Source organism: Notechis scutatus, chromosome 6 (genome assembly GCF_049901735.1).
Source record: "Notechis scutatus isolate UNSWTSFEM ecotype Mainland chromosome 6, rNotScu1.2, whole genome shotgun sequence".
Taxonomy (NCBI): domain Eukaryota; kingdom Metazoa; phylum Chordata; class Lepidosauria; order Squamata; family Elapidae; genus Notechis; species Notechis scutatus.
This window is the reverse complement of record NC_142014.1, coordinates 48,221,220-48,241,863: the sequence shown is the minus strand read 5'-3', so window position 1 is coordinate 48,241,863 and position 20,644 is coordinate 48,221,220. Positions and strand designations below refer to the sequence as shown.

The following is a 20,644-nucleotide window of genomic DNA, read 5'->3' as shown; positions in this document are numbered from 1 at the left end:
AGAAGAGGTGGCAGCCATGGCCAGTGGGGCTTTTGCACAGGTTTGTCTTGTACATTAATTGTGGCTATTTCTGGATTGGAAGACCCTGCTTATAGTGACTCATGCCTTACTCACTTCCTAACTGGATTATTGAATGCATTCTATATGCCCTTGAAAAATACTTAGAAGCTGCAACTGGTCCAGGATGTAGTGGTGCGGATAACGTTTGGTATTTCCTGTTATGACTGTAATACAGTGGTTCCCAAACTTTTTCAGTCCACCGCCCCCTTGGTGCTACAAACTCATCCTCAGTGCCCCCCACCAAGGGGTGGGATTCAAATTTCTGTGGGTGTGGCCTAATTTGAGGGCGTGGCTTGCTGGTCACATGACTGGCTGGCATGGCTTGCTGGCTGGGCATGGCTTGCTGGTCATATGACCAGGTAGGTGTGGTTTGGTGGTCATGTGACTGGGTGGGCATGGCCAGGTGACTGGCAAACAAGTGGTCCTCACTTAATGGCCGGTTATTTAGCAAGTGTTCTAATTTATGATTGGCCTCCCCAGAGATACTTGACCTGTTTTTGGAGTTTTGACAGCCATGCATACACATACACACACACTCCCTTCTAACCCTTCTAACCCTGCTGGAGCAGGTCATTGGACTAGATTAGGCAAAGCATCTCTGATTAGATTCTAGTAGTGAATAAAATCTAATCAGAGATGCTTTGCCGATTCTTGATTTGTTTTATTTGTATCTAGTTTATGTTGCTGAACTGCATTGACATGTGTGTCCCTTCTTGTGCACAACCCAGAAGCTTTTGTGATTCTTTGCAGCAAAAATTACCGACTTCTGGTTTTGCTCTACTTTTCAAACATGCCACCACTGCCTCGTTCTAGGTGCTGGCCCTGCAGGTCCACCCCACTGATCCCACTGCACTGGAGGGACCTGCCCAAGCAAGTCAAGTCAATGGGGTGAGCCTGAGAGAGGGAAAGAGAGAGAGAAAAGAGAGAGGGAGAGAGAGAGAGAGAGAAGGAAGGAAGAAAAGAAAGAGAAAAGGGAAAGAAAGAAAAAGGGACAAAGAAAAGGGGGATGGAAGGAAGGGACAGAAAGAAAAAGAAATAAAGGAGGGAGGAGAAAGATAATGAGATATCTATTCTAGTCCAATCACCTGCTCCAACAGGGTTAGAAGGGAGTGTGTGTATGTGTGTGTGTTCTCCTTGTAATTTACCAGTACATTTTGGTTTTGCCTTCTTCAGAATTGGCACTGTCATACATTGGGGAAAAGTAATTTTTAGGGTGGAGATCTGGTCCAATGGATCCTGTTTAAAGCCTCAACAAAATGTGAGAACTTCCTGATAGTCTTGACCATGTTTCGTCCACAAAACCTTTAATAGGTCACTTCCACCGGAGAGGACAGCCTGCAAGCTAAGGCGCCCCCTTTCCGCCACCTCCCACCTCTCCTCCCCCAGGCTTGGCAAGGCTCACCGTGCGCGGGTTCTGCATTCGAGGCGCCGGCTACGGAGCGATGAAACAATCAATGGGTTGCATGGCCGGCAGTCAGTGAGCCTGCGGAGCCAGCACCTCTAATGCCCCCTTGCCCCTTAGCGCCCCCTAAGGCATCTCACCCCCCCCCCAGGGGGTGGTACCGCCCACTTTGGGAACCACTGCTGTAATGCCAGTGTTCTATGAGCTGCACTGACTACCAAGACTGCCATTACCTATAAAACCTCCATGGCACAGGGCAGGCAATCTGCAGGACTGTCTTTCTTCTATTTTTTCTTGACTCACCAAATCTACTAGACAGATATGCTCCATTTCCTATCAAACAATACCACCTTGCAATAGTGGTGAGTATCTATCTTCTTGTTGGACCTCAACCCTCTTAGCCTTTCACCAGCCATTGAAAATCTGGCTGTTTCCCCAGGCATTTTGGGTACATGAGTTGTTACTACGGATTGTGAATGAGACTACTGTGTGCAGTAGGGTTTTGTGTTTTTATTTTATAGACTATCAAAGTTACTTTTGTGAGTTGGTAAATATATAAATAATATAAATAAATAAATAATTTACTAGCCTGTCTTCCATGACTTCCTCCAAAATCCATAACATCTTAATTTGTACTAAAAAGTACAAACCACAAATCATATACAAAATTTTCATCTATGACAATGTCAAGTGTTTGTCTATCTGGTAAAGTAAAGGAACTATCATGTATTGACTCATTGTAAACTTTTAAAACTTTTAAATCAGCTAAATATTAGACTTAATATTTTCAGCTGGGCTTCATTTAAGAAAAATAACACATTAAACAATTTATTACCTCTTGTTCAGATGGATTTATTGATTGAATGCAGAAGTCAAATCCCATAATTTTCCACGCACCACTTTTATTTAAAATTATGTTTTCAGGAGTAAGGTTGCCATGGACCATTTTCACGCTGCTGTGTAGAAATGACAAGCCTTCTGAAACCTGTTGGGAAGGAAAGTTATATTCTTGTGATAATGTCTTTTTTCCCAATTTTCTGAAACTTAATTATTATGATGGATTATATCTTTGCTTGTAACCACTATCTCAATACTCCACACAACGTAACCAAGACAAACTTGCTCATCCAATCAACTGTAATTAGGTCTTTAAGCCCTTCTTATCCCTGAGAAATCTGTGCACAACTTACACAAGAGCAACTATTCTAGAACACAGAGTAGGATACAAATGACTAAGATATCTGAACAAGATAATATCTTGTGGAGTTCCCAAAAATCTTTTAAGAACTGAAAGCAGCTGAGGACTGAAGTTTTTAATTATCTAAAATGTGTGAATTCACTTGCAGATTATTTTACAATTTGCAAGGAATTGATGTACAAATTTATGGTAAATTTGTATTGTAAACAGTACTTTTATTGTTTTTTTCTGTAGAAGGAAAATAATGTGAACTAAGTGTCTCATTTATATATGGAATACAATAAGATGTTCAAAGAGCACAGCATACAAAATGCTGCAAGATCCACTTCTTCAAATATGTTTACTGTCATATCTTTAGTCATGTAATGGTCCTCTTGCCTTTAAGTCTGGTAAAATTAGAATACACCTAATCATTTACAGACACAATCACACACAATTTTGAATGGATTACAATTATGATGCATCATAATTGATATAAGTTATAAGTCAATGCATACCTGAAGTAAGCCATATTTTGTTTCCACATCATACAAGTTATAATCTTTGATGTCAGATGGTAAGGGTGAAGGAAGATTCTCCCAGTTACCCAGTATATTAGCCAAACTTGCACTAACTGGTTCTGTACAAAATGCTAGACAATCTCTAAAAGAAAACAAGGATAGTTTTACTAAACACTCCAAATGTTCAATTTTAAAAAAGAGATAGGGATACTAATGCAGGTAGTTTATAGGTTGCATAGCACACTGACATCTGGAAAATGCACAAGACATTATGATAAATGAATATATTTTCATTTGGAATCTTAACAGCAACTACCAAAATCCCAACTACATAAATCAACATTATTTTGCAAGAATCAACACCAGTTAAAATCCTTTAAAGCTTCTCTTTTTACTGGAAAAAAAAGAACAAAATCAAATGAAATTTCTGAATATTTTAAATAGGTCTCTTTGATTTTTCCTTAAAAGACTCTCTTGCATTCATAGAATGTAAACTGAATTAAATGCATGTATTTCATCACCCATTATACCCAGGGTATAAAATATTTGAAAAGTATTTAGAATCTGGGTATAAGTTGTAAACCCTTGCTTTATTTAGAAATCTATGTATTTTTAAAAGAATTCCGTTTTTTACAATTCTGTATTTTAGACTGCACTTTGGTTGTCAAATTTCAAAATTCATAAGAATACAATTATTAGATGTTGACTGTTTTGACTTTGAATCTATTATTACTGTAGCATCAGAAATTTTTACCGGGATTCTTCTAGTGGATGCTGCACAGTTAGCAGCCGAGGATGTCGAAGTCTTGTCAACTGCTGAACTCCACGTTTTAAGCAATCAATAATTTGATCCTTCTCAAATTTCTGATATTTATCCATAATTTTTTTATCAAATACAAAGACTGCCACTTCCTAAACATAAGGTATACAAATGTAATTAATGAACCATTTATATTTAATATGTCTCTTAAGAAAACTACATTTAATACTTTAAAATAATTCTTCTTGATGCCTTTTAACTGAAAACAAGTCATTTCACCATTGCAAGAGAATTGCCATCTTGAACAGGTAATCTTCGACTTACAACCACAATTGGGATTGGAACATCTGTTGCTAAGCAAGACAGTTATTGTGCCCAATTTTATAATCTCTTTTGACACAGTTAAGCAAAACAATGCAGGTTTTTAAGTGAATCATGCAGTTGTTAAGTGGATCGCATAGTTGTTAAGCAGACCTAACATTCGCCATTGACTTTGCTTGTGGAAGTTGGTTAGGAAGGTCATAAAATGGTAATAATGTGACCCTGGGATGCTGCAACCAGTGTAAATACATGTTGATTGCCAACTGCCCAAATTTTGATCATGTGACCATGGGAATTCTGTGACACTCGTAAGTACAAGGACCAGTCATAAGTCACCTTTTTCAGCACCGTTGTAACTTTGAATGATCATTAAATGAATGGCTGTAAGTTCAGAACAACATGTATACAAACCTGTATACAAACCTACAGTAGTTTATATCTATTCAGAAATTTCAAACTATGTCTTAAGTGAAAAAACAAGCTTTATGTTCAGGCACTTCATTCTGTCATATTCTCTTTACACGTGACAGAAAGGTTTTATTAAAAGTACAGTTTTTAAACGCTATTGCACAGTGGTGCTGAAAAATTCACTGGAATAGTAATACAGTAAGTACAATAGAACAATTTTCCTGATAAGCGGCATTCAGCCAAATCTAATATAATAACAAAATAACAGAGTTGGGTTCTTGGAGGTCTTCTAGTTCAATTCCTTGCTCAATCGGAAGACCTTATACCATTTCAGACAAATGGCTATCCAATTTGTTCTTAAAAGTCCTTGAAGTATTTGAGTCTGTTCCTGGGATCACACTCATTCTATAGCACAATCTTGGGAAAAGGGACATTTAGTTTAAAGTTCACTGACTAGTGGTTTGCAAATGCATGCTTTGAAACACCTTTTCTTCTGATCCAATTACACAGCATTAAAATGTGAGAAAATAAATCAGAAAATACAGTACACACGTATGAATGATTGATAAAGTATTTTCAAAGCTTTAATAAGCTTTGACAATATCTAGAGAGATTACCCAGAGAGATAACGAAAGAAAGGCTAGGGATAGCATGATAGTAGTCATCCAATATTTAAGGGGCAGTTATAAAAAAGAGATGGTCAACCTATTGTCCAAAATACCTGAAGACAGGACAAGAAGTAACAGAAGGAAACTTATCAAAGAGAAATCCAACCTAGAACTTAGGAGAAACTTCCTGACAGTGACAACAATTAAACATTTGAATGGACTGCCTTCAGAAGTTGTGGTGCTACATCACTGGAGATGGAGAGCATGGTGGTGAGGGCAACTGTGGCTGGAGTGGGCTGTGGCTTTATGCCATATTGCTGCAACTAGGCTTTGTGCTGTAGCTCAGGGGCTGCTTTTTATAGTCCACAGTCATAGTGCGTCAAAGAATTGCCTTGTGCCGTGCTATTGGCTCTGGTGTAGGGTGGGGTGAGTGTAGTGGCTGTGACTTCCTAGGCATAGCAAGCAGCCCCACAGCCATTCTATTCTGGTACTACTTACCGTACACAAGTGTGTGACAGCCAAAAGGGCAGGGTGGGGGGAGTTTGATGGGTGAGGGGAATTGGAGGCAGTTCCTTACCTTACTGAGACTCAGGGCTGGGAGGAACCAAGCCTGGAATGGGGGTAGGCCCTTGGCGGATGACTGGTGGAATTTGCTTAATGAGGGCAACTGGGATTGTAAGGATTGCCTTTGCTAAGCAAATGTGGTCACATGATGTCTCGCTTTACAACCGTATTGCTTAGTGTTGGAAATTCCTGTCCCAATTGTGGTGGTCATAAATCAAGGCATCTGTGGTAGCATATCTATGGAGATTTTCAATTATCCAAGTCTGGATGACCAAACTTACGAACTGAAGAAGTTTTTTTTTAGATGAGAAGCGAAATGTTTTCAAAGAAAAAAAAACAAGTCCAGCTGCCTTTTGAAAAGCACCTTTGGGACAACCTGTGGTAGCAACTATACCAGAGTCAATGTAAGTATAATCTATTCATAATTTCTTGATCATCTAGCACTACAGGAAACAGAACAATATCTTTGTTACAAGAACACCTATCAGATACCTTCTACTCCAGCCTAAGAATTTGTCATATCTTTCTCATTCAATCAAAACAAGTGTACTAAATCCATACAGTCCTCCAAGTAACAAATTGCAGAAATAATATGAACAACTGATTTTATATTTGTTTCTCAGGCATCCATAGGCAGATCATATTATATGGTTTAAAAATAATTGAGATGAAAAAGAAACAATAATCAGAACTACTTAAAAGACACTAATCAAAATTAACACAATTAAATTTACCAAAAGCTTGATAAATGAAATGAAAAAGGCCTTCAGTATAAATGAAATGAAAAAGGCCCTCATTATATTTCAGGATAGAAGATTGCATTATATAATTATAGCTCATCTTTTTACAACAAACCTAATAACAACTGATGGACAGATTTATGCAAGAGATGCTCTTTAGATATAAAAACACATTGCAATTTATACATAGTAATCCACTCCTTAAAACAACACAGCCCAGTGCAGAAAGAATTGGCCCGAAACTATTCTGGTTAAATTAAATTAAGTCTTTTTTCCATTCTTCAACAGTAGTCCCATACAGAGAACACTAAAGTGTGGCTAAATATTGCTCTAGCCTGCACTAATACAAACATATCAATCCTTTACACACAACAAAAACAGTTCAAGAATATAAAAACTTCTTCAGATAATCAGTCATGAGGCATACAGCTACAGCTATATGGAAGGCGGCTAAAAACCAGACAACTGGTAGAATGTATCTGTGGGAGGGAGAGTAAGATGTAGAGAAAAGAAAATCTGCAGTGGTTTGCTGAGCCTGTGCAGACGGCAGCGGAATCGGACAGTGGGGAAGAAAGGGGATCAGTCTGGGAGTCTGGGGAGGACTTGGACGACGGTCCTGTGTCCTATGCAGGGATGGGGCTGGGACCATCTGGGAGTGGGGTGCTGTCTCGGAGTCTGGCAGCAGCGAGGCAGAGGACCCAGGGGAGCCTGTTCCCAGTGCACGTATGTGCAGAGCTGCTGGAAGGTGAGAGCAGCTGAAACAAAAGGGGTGACTTGGGAGCAAGGCTGGGAGGTGATTGCCCCTCCCATAAGGTATAAAGGACAGGCCAAGATGATGAAACCTTTGCAGGAAGCAAAGTTATTCGGTTTAGATTCATTCTTGAAGCTCTTTGTACTTTGGTTGGTTCTTGTTTTAGTTTATTTGACACTTCTGTTATTGGAAGCACTTCACAGGAAAGAAAGGTGGGTGCTTTTCTCCAGGGACTTTTTGAGAGTCATTATCGGTTGGGAATGAAAATAATTCCCAGCATTGCAATAAAAGAAGAGTTGTTTTTAAAATAAGCGTGTGCGTAATTACTATCTCAGAAGCCTTGGCCAGAACACAATCATTCAGTAATATACTATATGCTTTGCAAGTAGAAGATCCCAATTAAAATTCCTATCTCAGTTAAAAGAAAGCATGCAATTTTAATTTTTATAATTGTTAGCATATGACTTTTTGGGGGCAAAAAAAGGTGCCGCATATATTTTGTAAATAAACAGCATGAGGCTTTAGAAAGTTTAGAAAGCTGCTTAGACAAAACAGATGATATGTAGTAGACTACATAAGATGAACTAGTGCCCTGTAACATTTATGTAAAATTGTGTACTTTAAAGTATAAAGGGCAGTTTATACAGATAAGTCCTGATTTACAACCATTTACAATGTTGTACAATCAGTTAAAATGATACTGAAAAAAGTGTCTTATGACTGTTTTTCATACAATCATTACAGCATCTGTGTGGTCATGTGATTAGAAATGTGATGTTTGGCAACTGGCATGTATTTATGATGTCCCAGGGTCATCTTTTGCAACCAATCGGCAAGCAAAGTATATGAGAAAGTTGATTCACTTAACAACTGTAGCCAGAAAGGTTGTAAAATGGGGCAAAACACACTTAACAACTATTGTGCTTAGTAATGGAAATTTTGGGCTCAGTTGTGGTTGAAGTTGAGAACTACCTGTAATTCCACAACTGTACAATTACATTATATTCTACATACATTATATTTTCATTTAACAGTTGAGTTGGACCTGATTTTATGACAATTTGGTCATTAAGCTAATCACTACAGTTAAGTGAATCTCACAGTTCTTAACTGAATCCAACATTCCCATGGTCTTTTTTTTGGCTGGAAATTAGCAAAAAAAGTTAAAACCATGATCACATGATTGCAAGATGTGCAACCAATAATATTCAGTTGCCAAGTGCCTGAATTGCAACCATGTGTCTGTGGATGTGGTGCAATGACGAAGTGCTGTCATTACTTTGAACTGTCGCTAAACAAACTGTTGTAACTTGAGGACTACCTGTAACAAAACCAAAGTGGAGAAATACGGTCTGACAATCAGGGACAGAAAGAAATGCAATTGAATAAAGCAAAACTATGTTTTGAAATACCTGACAGCAGCCAATATTCCGATGCATAATATACAAAGACCAAGAGATAAACCCAGGAATTTCAGGAAGGAAAAATGGATAGGAGGGGGGCAGACAGTACGTACAATAGCTTTTCAATGAAGGACTGGGAAGAGTTCAGTATATAAACAAACACATATATACAAAGGGATAGCACCGTGATGGCGAACCTATGGCACACGTGCCACAGATGGCACACAGAGCCATTTGTGCCGGCACGCGAGCCGCATATACTGCACATACATGTGCCTCACAGTTCATTTTCGGCCTGTTTGAGGCCTTTTTCGGCCTCCCAGAGGCTTGAGGAAAGCCTTTGCAGATCGAAAAATAGGCCCATTTCATCACTTCCTGTATTTCCAGAAATACCGGAAGTGACGAAACAGGCCCATTTTTTGGCCTTTAAAGGCTGCAGAAGTTTTCCTCAAGCCTCTGGGAGGCTGAAAAAGGCCTCAAACGAGCCAAAAATCAGCTGGGAGGTGCAGTGCAAGTAAGGGGACAGCGTGGGGGGCATGCGGGGCTTGCGCGCGGATGTGCAGGGAGCGTGGGGGGGGGGCGCATGCATTGCCTTCTGGGTGCTGGCACGCAAGTGCACGCACACAAGCACAATTTTTGGCACAGGAGCCCCAAAAGGTTAGCCACCACTGGGATAGCATGTTTCAATATATTTTATGCCAGAAATATTTACTGAATCTAGATCTCTTAATTTTAGATCTCTTTGGCCACATACCACACATTTATTAGGACATGAGATACACAATAAAATCATAGTGGTTTGTATTAAAATTGTTAATCACATGTCACAGCCAAAATATAAATTAGTGAGCTTTTAGCTTGACTGTGGAATTACATATTGCTGGTTCTTTGTCATAGTTATTGAATGCCATTTCTCCCAAATAATGCCTGAAATTCTGATATATTTCAGCCTAATTCCTGTCATCCACTAGCAATTACAAATACAAATTTGGACTATAAAACGCTCCAAAGTATAAGACTCACCTAGCTTTTGGGGAGGAAAACAAGAAAAAAAAAATCTGCTTCTGCCTCCTAGCAATTTGCCTCCTTGCAGCAAAGAGCAAACAGCCTGGTCAGCTTCAGCACAGCCTGATTAGCACAAGTAGGTGATTTTTGGTTGGATTAGCCTTCTGACGATCAGCTGTTTCAGCCTGCTATCGCCTATTGCATGCCCCATTTTTGGCCACGGCACCCCATTTTTGGCCTCCACACACTCCATTTTCCACCCGATCCAATCCCTGCTGCCTGGAACAGGCTAAAAATGGGAGGCGTGGAGGCGGCAATAGGCGATGGCAATCCCTGCAGCCTGAAACAGCTGATTGTCAGTAGGGCGATCCTACCAACAAACAGCTACTTGTGCTAATCAGGCTGTGCTGAAGCTGACCAGGCTGTTTGTTGTTTGCTGTAAGGAGGCAAATTGCTGGGAGGCAGAGGTCAAAGAGTGGGGGTTGGCAGGTGGGCGGGGCTTCGACAACATTTGCTGTATAAGACGCACACCCACTTTGAGGGAAGGAAAAAGTGCACCCACTTTGGGGGAAGGAAAAAGTGTGTCTTATACACCAAAAGGTATGATACTACTTTAACAGGGCAACATGCCAATACATACCTACTACACATATATAACTAAAAACCTTCTGTGGAGCAAGCAGGAATTTAAGAATGGCCCTAACTCCATTCCTAAGAAGTAAGTGGGAGACAGATTAGAAAATAGAGAATAACTTGAATATATTATAAGTGTAAAAAATTGCCCAAAGATTAACATGCTTAAGAACTAACCATTTGCTCACTTTTAAAAATCAGTAAATAAAATGATAAAAATGTGATAGCAATTCAGCAGACACGTCTGAGATAGATTAGGATAGACTTCATATATCTACTTACAGATAAGACAACCTCCTTAGATTGAAATCTAAGAAGTTATAGTATATTTAATTCTCTTAGTTTTCTCATAACTTTTAAATATTGAGACATTTTTAGAAACCTAACAGGAACATATATGAACGTCATTTCCACAAACATAACGTTGAGCATAGTCAACAACTTTTATTCTGCCATTGTAAACTACATACTCTCTTTTGAAATACCATTGTAATTATATAGATTTCTTTCTCAAAAAGCTTACCTGTTTTGTTGACTTTTTAAAGCCATTAAAAATTTTCCAAGCAAGTTTGTTGCCACCACTAGCAATGTGCCGACCAACATCAAATTCCCTGGTTACAGGATTTCCCATAACCGCACTTGTGACATCTGCAGTCACTTTTGTAACAGTGCTCTTCAATTTATTTAACATCAACTCCATTGTTATGACAATTCTGCAGTACGTTTGCCTATAAAGAAAATAATTAAAATTGTTTTGGAAATTTTATTAACACATATACATTGTTTACTCACTAAATATATCACTCACTTTCATTATTTAAATGAAAACTTAGGCCACGGATAATAAAGAATTTTAACATTTTTGTATTCCTTTTTGAATATGAACAATGTTTTTTTTATTCTAACAATTAGCATCATTTAAAGTGTTTAAAATGTCCAATATTTGTTTGAAAACTTCCACTGATGGAGCACTCATGATTCTAGAAGGCAGACTATTTCACTCACAAGTCAGTTGTATATTTCAAATTGGATCTCTCTTTGGAGAGCTTCCATCCATTGTTTTCTTGGCACTACTTGGAATGAATTCATATTCTCCTTACATCAGCGCAAGAAATTATGCTTCAGGCAATCCAGCAACATTTGAACAAACAGTTCAATTATAAACAGATATGGATTAGATGATTTATAGGGCAACATATTTTGGATGGTTGAGGTTGTATTTGTGTATTTGATAACAGATTAGGGATGACATGATAGCAGTGTTCCAATATTTGCGGGGGTGCCACAAAGAAGAGGGGTGTCAAATCTATTTTCAAAAGCACCAGAAGGCAAGACAAGAAACAATGGATGGAAACTAATCAAGGAGAAATGTAACCTAAAACTAAGAACAATTTACCAGTGGAATGGCTTGCCTTTAGAAGTTGTGGATGCTTCATCACTGGAGGCTTTTAAGAGGAGACTGGACAACCATTTGTCTGAAATGGTATGAGGTCTCCTGCTTGAGCACGGGGTTGGACTAGAAAACCTCCAAGGTAATTTCCAATTCTATTATTCTATATTCTATATAATCTATTTCCTTTAATGTACACAAGCTTTTACTGTAATTTCACCATCAAACCTCAGCTATTTTAATTCCAGAATAAAAACATATGCATTATATCAACTGTGAACTTTGCTTTCAAGAAAAAATATTTTCCTACCATATTTCCTACAGAAATGATAAACATATCCTAAACAGAGCCATCTTTTTTGAGAATAAAATCTTTCATAACACAATAATTTCTATTACATTCCATTTGCATTTAATAGAATACTATCACCAGTTATAGTTTTCTGATATTCAATTAGCTAATATTGAATAAATGCTTAAATCATTCTTAGCATGGAACTGGAATGCTATTATACTTGGATACCAATATTGACTTGTGATGAGATGGGTGGCAAAAACAAACGTGATAAATAAATACATTTGATAAATGAATAAATATAAATTCTCAAGAAATCAATTAATTGCATCCCTTTGAATAAGGTCTGCACATGGGACTGAAACAACATTATTTCCTGTTGCAGCTGATATATAATCGGACATTGATGGGAATTTTTCATACTCTTAGTCCTACTATCTCACAGCAGTTAAATACAGGACCATTTTATTCTTTGGGTCACTTGAGAGAGTTGATTAAGGGTACTGTTTGGCAGTGGTTCTCTTCCTTGCTGAGGGGGCAAACTTGTATGTTATTAGTGGAGAAGACTGAATCTTTGGGTAGTGTGGTATGATGTAACTCTGGTTACAGTTTCTCCATTTCTTTTAAATACCTACATAAAACCGCTGTGAGATCATTTTGGGATTTTATGTCATCATGATGATGAATCTCAATCCTAAGCCAAACAGGAGATGCAGTATTGACCAAGTGCATACAGGCAGTGTGTAACAGCCCTATCAGGTAGACCAGGCCAAGAAACAGGTGCTACATAAACCTCAAACTACTTTAATTGAGACTTACTACCACAACAGAATCTTGCAAGTCTGAATATGCTTTTCCCCTCCTCCTTTTAATTATTGTGTGGATTAGGATGGTGTCTATCTAAGTTATTTTTGTACTCCTCCTCCATCTGGCCTTCTGCAATGTTTATCTACTTGTTACTTTGCTAATAAATCTTCGGTGGACATTTTCATGAATGTATGACTGAATGAAGTTGAACAAATTCATAATTAATCTTAATAAAATGAAACTGACTTTGTTACAAAGTTGTTCTAAATTCATGATTGTTCCATTTACTGCTCTCAAAGATGCATAGCGATGCCAAACAGCAGATATGCAATGGGGGGATCTTCTTGACATATGATTACTGATATAACAGCAGGTGGAGGCTATGGTCAAAAAGCCTGAATATCTGACATTCACCTGATGATTGATATGTTGATATAACAGAAATTGGAATCAGCTTATTAGTTTTGAAAAATCTTCATTATTTTCCATATTACAATGTATATATCTTCATCAAAAAGTTATTTTGAATTGATTTGTCTCTTAACCTATCAAATTATATAAGTGTTTCCCAACCACAGCATCTTGCGTGGACTTCAACTCCCAAATTTTCTTGTCAATAATTCCCAACCAGCTGACTGGGGAATTCTGGGAGTTAAAAGTCCACAGCTTAAAGTTGCTAAAGATGAGAAACATTAAATCATATTATTGTATGGATAGATCCCATGTGGGAAACCTATGTACCACAGGTGGTTTCAAATTAGTAGCACCTCTGAGGAACCTACAGACCACGGGGAGCAGGGACTCTACGTTTCCGAATGTCAAGACCGTAGAAAGGGCTGCCACCTGCCTGTGAATCGTTGCGAGGGCTAGGCCCTTATTAGCCCCGCCTGCAGAAAGTCTAGTAGTTGGGCCACTGTAACTGAAATGGGGTCAAGTTCCCTCTGCCCCACCCCAGGCAGAATGCCCACCAGGTCGCGTCATAAACTCTAGTTGTTGATGGTCTCCTGGCTGCCTGAATGGTGTTAATTACCCGGGAGGAGAAGTTATCCCCCGTCAGAATTCTCCTCTCAAGTGCCAGACAGCCAATTGGAGGCACTGAAGCTCCGAAAGGTCTATGGGCCCCTGGCTGAGGGAGATCCTTTCAGGGGGAATCCTCCATAGCCTGGTGATTGACAGGCTGACCAAGTCTGCAAACCATGGACATCTGGGCCAGTGGGACACCAGGAGCAGCACCTCTGCCTTCTCGATGATCATCTTCCTGATCACACCCGGGATGAGTAGCAAGGGTAGGAAGGCATAAAGGAAGCCCCGAGGCCACCAGCACTGGAACACGTTGACCCTCTCCAACCCTGGTGATGGGAACCTGGAAAAGAACCTCAGCATTTGGATGTTCGCAGGAGATGCAAAGAGGTCTACTATTGGCATGCCGAATCAATCCGTCATCTCCCTGAACAGAGCTGGGTGCAGGCGCCACTCGGAATGGTCCCCGTGGACCTGCTCAGCCAGTCTGCTTGCATATTCTTTGCTTCTGAAATGTGCTCTGCCTTGACGGAAGCTAGGTTCCTTTCCACCCAACAACACAGCTACTCTGCCTTCCTCATAAGTGGTTGGGAGTGAGTACCCCCCTGGCGGTTGATGTGGGCTTTTGTGGCCACATTGTCCATCAGAAAGAGCACGTGCTGTGCCGTAATCTGGCTCTTGAATTGTTGGAGGGCCAGGTACATTGCTCGTAGCTCTAGCCAGTTTATGTTGTATTCTAATTCTGTCTCTGACCACCTGCCCTGAGCTACTTGGCCTTGGCAATGTGCCCTTCAGCCCAGGAGGCAGGCGTCCATTGTTATCATCAACCAATCCTCCTCCCTGAATAAACACCCCCTGGAGACCGCCAAGGACATCCACCAAGAAGAGATCTTAAGACCTTCGGGGGGACATGAACTCTCTCAGAGAATTGCTCTGTCCTGCTCTCTGATATGGGAGCAGGAACCATTGCAAGGCTCTTGCATGCAAACATGCCAGGGGACAATTGCGATGCAAGAGATCAACTTCCCCAGGAGTTGAGAAAGCAATGACAGGGGTGCAACTCTGTCCTTTTGGATTTGTGCTGCCAAGGCCTTGATGTCCTTCAGCTGGTCTGGTGAGACGTATACCATGCCCTCTGAGGAGTCTATGACAGCTCCCAGTATACGAGTTGAAGGTGTTAGGTGGCTCTTGCTGAAATTGATTGAAAAGCCGTGGGTTTTCAGTGCCTGCACGGTGATTCACAGATCCTCCCTGGCTCGACTGAAGGATGACGAATGTATCAGGATGTCGTCCAGCTAGCATTGTATCCAGACCAGTATGGTTCTGAGATGGGCAGTCATTGTAGCTAGGATCTTGGTAAAGGTTCTGGGTGCAAACGGCAGGACTCGGTATTGCAGATGCCTGCCCTCATAGGAGAACCTCAGGAACTGACGATGGTCTGGCCAAATGGGGACATGCAGGTACACCTCCATGAGGTCGATGGATGTTAAATAATCCCCCTCCCTGACACTCTCTAGAATGGATTGCAGAGTGTCCATTTTGAATCTGCGGTAGACCATATAGAGATTCAGACCTCTGAGATTGAAAATGGCTCTCCAACCCCCTGAGCCCCCTTGATCCAGGGCAATGGATAAAGAACCTCGGGGGAGGGGGGATCGGAATTCTAGGGAGAGGCCGTATCTTGTCGTGCTTTACACCCATGCGTCTGTAGTGGTCTGCTCCCATTGGTCTGCAAAAAGTTGTAGCCTGCCGCCAATGGGAGCTTCAGTAGTCACCTGGATCAGAGAAATGACCTGCCCCTTGAAAGGCCAGCTTATTTTGAGTCTGGGGCTTGTTTTTGTCTCGGGAGCCCTGGGTTACTGGAATTCCTGCCTCTGACCGAAGGAACCCTGAGTCCGTTGAAAACTCGGTCTGTAGTAGGGGGCACGAAAGGACCGAAGAAAGGATTGCAAGAATCTATTATTGCCCCTTCGTGAAATGCAATGTAAAATCCTTCACCCATCTCTGGGTTCCACAAGCACTGGTTCTAAGGCATCCCCGAATAACTTGCCACCCTTATATGGAGTGGAGACCAGCTTCCATCTGCGCTTGGTGTCAGCCTGCCAATGTTTGAGCCACAGGAGACGGCGCACTGTCACTGCTGATGCAATAGCCTGAGAAGCAAACTTCACCAAATTAAGTGTGGCATCGGCTGTGTACTCTGCCTCAGCAATCACCCTGTTGAAATTCTGGTGAGTTCTGATGTCACTGGCAGGTACCTGCTCTTGCATTTGGTGAAGCCAAATCAGCGATGCTCTGGTGAAAAAAGATGCTGCAATAGTGGTCTTTACAGCCCATCCCACCTCCTGGTGTGCCCTGCGCAGTGTCAGTTCAGACTTTTTAATCATCTGCTTTGAGGAAGTCATTAGCATCATTAAACATTGCCGCTGACAATGCTAATGGCAAAACCAGTTCATCCACTTCCAGGAGCTGAAGAGTATCTGCAAGAGGCGTGGCCACATTAAAATATCTTTTATCAAATGAAGTGGCATTTGAGTAAGCAGCCGGCGAGTCCAGTTGTCACTGGACCATGTTGAAAAAGAGCTTTGGCGACAGAATCATGGCTGTCTCCTCCGTCGGTTCAGCAAATAAAAGATCACTGGGCTCAGATACACCCAGAGGAATGTCTGGAACAGCAAGTTCCAAATCAAGCTGAGTAGCACTCTTGGCCTTGAAAAGTAAGGATTTGAACAAGTGAGTCCAAAAAAGCCCTTTAAAAACAGGCTTGTCAGTGGCTCTGCCATCGTCCTCGGATAGATCCTGTTCAATCTCACCCTCCTCTACCGAGCTCTCTAAGTGATCATGTTCAGATGAGACCTGCGAGGGGGGATCCTCGAACTCAGAATATTCAACTTGAGCTTTGTCAGGAATAACTTGGCAGTGAGCCAATATTGACAATACTGGTGCAGGTTGGCAGGACTGCTTAAAGCCAGTCACATAGCCCTGTTGGACTGCCTCTGAAATCCATCTTTGTATCTCTGGTGTCATATTGGTATCATACTCCCTCCCCTGGTGGAGCCCTGCCGAAGTGGAAGTGAAAGTAGCCTTAGGAGGAGGCCCCATTCTTGGTCCAGCAACACCCTGGTGACAAGGCGCCTGAAAGGAAGACTGTCTATCCTGGGAGCCAAAAAGGCTCCCTGAGCACTACCAAGTTCTTGAGAGCCACCAGGTGGCCAACCTTGGGTCGCAGTACCACCACTCCGGGCCACCAGTTGGAAAGATCTAGAGGCTACCTCAGAGGGAGCTAGTATCCTCGTGAACCATACTTAAGGGACTCAGCTGAGTGATTTTTTCCTCTTCTTCAACCTTTCTGGCAATCTGTTTCTCCAAGGCCTTCTGAAGTCTACGCTCTGCCTTTTCCTCAGCCTTGGAAACTCTCATAGATGAGATAGCCTTAGCCTTAAGCTTGGCTGCTGCCTCCTTGGCTTGTAGAAGCCCATCTGGATCCTTTAAAACTAGCCCTAGCCTTAACACTAGGCTGAGATACGGTCAGACTGCCAATGGTATCTGCCATCTTGTAACTCACCCATGTAATTAATTTTATTTGAATTTTTTTTATATTATAACTTAACTTGCCTCCTATTAACTGGCAATACTAACAATATGATAATATTATATATTGTTTATTATATATAATATTGCTAAGAAGTATATTATATTACATTGTATTATATTAACAATAACCATAACCCTAACAATACTATGTTGTCTGTAATGTGGGCAATATAGGGTAGCCCTAGGGATTTCTGCCCTGGAGCAAGTCTCTATGATCAAGGAGCGGGACCGGACTCAGCCCCCTGGAACTGTGCTCCTTCCAGGGCAGGCAGCCTGTGAGCTTACTAGGACTTCCAAGTCTTTGCGCTGTCTGTCAATCCGACTTGTAAAGAACAAAGGGGAAACTTTTCAAATCTTTGCGGTTTGTGTTCCTTTGCAAACCGCTTTCCAGCTGAGTCTCAAAGAACGGAGCCTCATGGGTACAAACAGCTCTGGGACTGCTCTCCCTAAGGGGCCGGCAGCCCAGAGAGCCTTCAAAGTCCAAAAATGCGCCGACTGCGCCTCTCCCAAGTTGTGCCTCCTTTCAGATCAATAGCCAAGCAGGCACTCCGTGGTCTTCATGCGCTGATGCTTAAAAAATGGCGCTCCCGCCAGATCCTTGATCAAAATGATGGCGGGAAGAGTGCTTTCTAGTGGATCTTCAGCAGGCCGATCTCCAGGTCTGCCCGCTGATCTGGGGCTACCTCCCTGAAGGGCAGACAGCCCCAAGTGCCTCTAAATTGCGCTATTCCATCGCAAGTTGCGCTCCCTCTTAGGGAAGTTAGCAGGCACACCAATGCTCACGCTCTGTAGGAAAAATTCCAAAATCGCAGCGAGGAGATCCTTCAAGCCCAGCAATGCGAGCCGAAGACTCTGGTCACTGAACAGAGATGGTAGCCTTTGAATTCTGCGAAAAAACCAACCAACACTTTCCAACTGCAATTCTGAAGAACTCAAGAGTGCTGACAAACACGTCTGCAGAGCTCCAGATTGAGTTGTAAACTGGGGACCACTGGAGAGCAGGAGGGGTGTCCACAGTTTAAACAACTCAGTCTAAAGAGCTAGCAGACCAGAGTCAACCCATGCTGTCTGGATCCTATCGACACCACTCTGGAGAAAACGACTTTTCTTGATAATTATGCAATGTTATTTCTAAAGCTTATTCAAATCACATGGCAATACAGTTTGTGCTGAACAAGCCTAATTTGCTGTATATATTTATAGACTGGGCTTTAAAATTTGTGCCAAATTTATATAGTTTTCAAAATATGTCTGTGGCTGTTTTCTGTTGTTGTTTTTCTATCAGGATTTCTTTTCACATGGCTTCAGGCTTGACAGTCATAATATGTTGGATTAAAGTTAATATTAGTTTATATTTGAACTGTGGAATGAAAAATTGGAATAGTATATCCAACTTCTGGAGAATCAGTGATTCTAGTTGTTAAGAATAAAAAATATGATTTAAAATGAAATTATTTCATCAGAAAATATATTTACTAGACCCCTTAGAAGAATGTTTAAAATGGAGGAAAATTGTGGAATACAGTAATCTGCTTCCTGAGATCAGAATGCCTCTTTCCCCTTTTGACATTTAGGAAAGAGTGAAAAAGAGTTCATTTCTGTAGGGCCTTTTAAAATGAAAGGTGCCCAGGAACTGCTAAGAGTATAGGAAAATAAGGATTTGTTTTCTGATGTATGCATGCTTGAGTAATAGCATACAAATTATAAGAGATATCATTTATACATATCATATATGGATATTATTCCATGATTATTACTCCAAATAGTTATGAAAAAAATATTTTCAAGTCATTTAAGGATATAGAAAATATTATGGATATAAAAATTAGTACAGTTGTAAACGCCAGAAATTAAGTTTAAGAACCTGCTGTAAGAAGCATGCCTGCAACTCTATAGAGATGCCACACTGAACTTTTTCTTTCCAAACAGGCTACCCAAAAATTGCTTTATGTGTGACTTAGGGAAATGACATATCTGTGAAAATAGTTTGAATTTATCTTTTAAATTTAAAATAGAACCAACCAAATATAAATATCCAGTAAGGTGTTTAATTATCCTTAATCACATAAATGCATGTGACTTCAGTTCATCATAACAAAAGCAAATTTGGGGATAATTGCTCTGCTTTTTAAGCCTGGAAATAAGGATTTCAATTCCAATATTTTCAATGTGAAGTTTATTAAATATACTTTTGACTGGAACATCAGTAGCGTTTCAGGTATGTGTTAAAGGCAGTAATTTCTATTTAACTGCTTCCATATCTCACAATAAATTACTTTTAGTGAATTATCAGAAAAAGGTTCATAAGACCTATGATACATAAAAAAGTAAATAATTAAATTTTCTGTGAAGCAGTACTTTTCAAAACAGGACAATCACATTAAGTATTTTGGCTTAGACTTTCCAAGCACATTTTGTCAGATGGTACAATAAGTGAACAACTAAAACAGATGATATATACTCAGCCCATATTACTTTTATGCACCGTTTGGTATTTCAATATACCTACAGACTTTTAAATATGCTGTAATATTATTTATATTGTCCATTTTAAAAACAGATTAATCAACTATCAGATCACCTAAGAGCAAAAGTGCTTCTATTCTTTGTTTTAAAAAAACGTTGGTATTTTTTGAGATGTCAGACTAGATGTACAAATAACAGCCTATTCTTTCGGATGAATAAACGCCTAGAACAGATACGAGATTTTCACAATGTAAGCAGGTTGAAGCAGCCCTTCCTCTTAACCGGAAGAGCCTGTTAGTTAAGCTTGCTTCTATTAGTCTTTTTTTCGCCCCGTCGCTCCCCACCGATCGAGAAAAGCACCTTAGCAAAAACCACGATCGAGAGGAATAACGTCACCCAACTCTCCCTGTCACTGCCTGCCCAGATTACACCATTCAGGCCCTCCTTGCGATTCGGAGGGAGAAAAACGGGGCCTTTCCAAGATTTTAAGGCCGCTCGCCGGCACCGGAGAACCGAAAGCCCCCCTCAACCCGGCTCACCTCTCTCTGAAGAAACGATCCCGCCCCACTGTGGGGCGTGGTTGACCAAGTGCAGACCAGGCTCGGCTACGCCATGGCGACCACCTGAGCCGCCCAAACCTGACCGGGATACTCCTTCCCCTCGGCTTCCGCCGCCGCCTGCCTCTCTTGTTGTCACTGCGAGAGAAACAGGAGATGGGC

General features: G+C 40.8%; 1 protein-coding gene and 1 pseudogene across 1 annotated transcript in view; both read right to left on the bottom strand.

Annotated features, from left to right (window-relative positions):
- The window catches only part of SCYL2 (SCY1 like pseudokinase 2), a 42,515-nt gene extending 21,871 nt beyond the window's left edge, over nt 1-20,644 (bottom strand). Inside the window, exons 1-5 of the mRNA XM_026694282.2 lie at nt 20,465-20,644; nt 10,877-11,081; nt 3,915-4,072; nt 3,158-3,302; nt 2,298-2,447 (exon numbers count right to left, since the gene is read on the bottom strand). Coding sequence (XP_026550067.1) covers nt 2,298-2,447; nt 3,158-3,302; nt 3,915-4,072; nt 10,877-11,053 — 630 coding nt within the window. The 5' untranslated portion in view covers nt 11,054-11,081; nt 20,465-20,644. The remainder of the gene's footprint in view (nt 1-2,297; nt 2,448-3,157; nt 3,303-3,914; nt 4,073-10,876; nt 11,082-20,464) is intronic.
- LOC148130207 (uncharacterized) lies at nt 15,639-17,096 on the bottom strand (annotated as a pseudogene).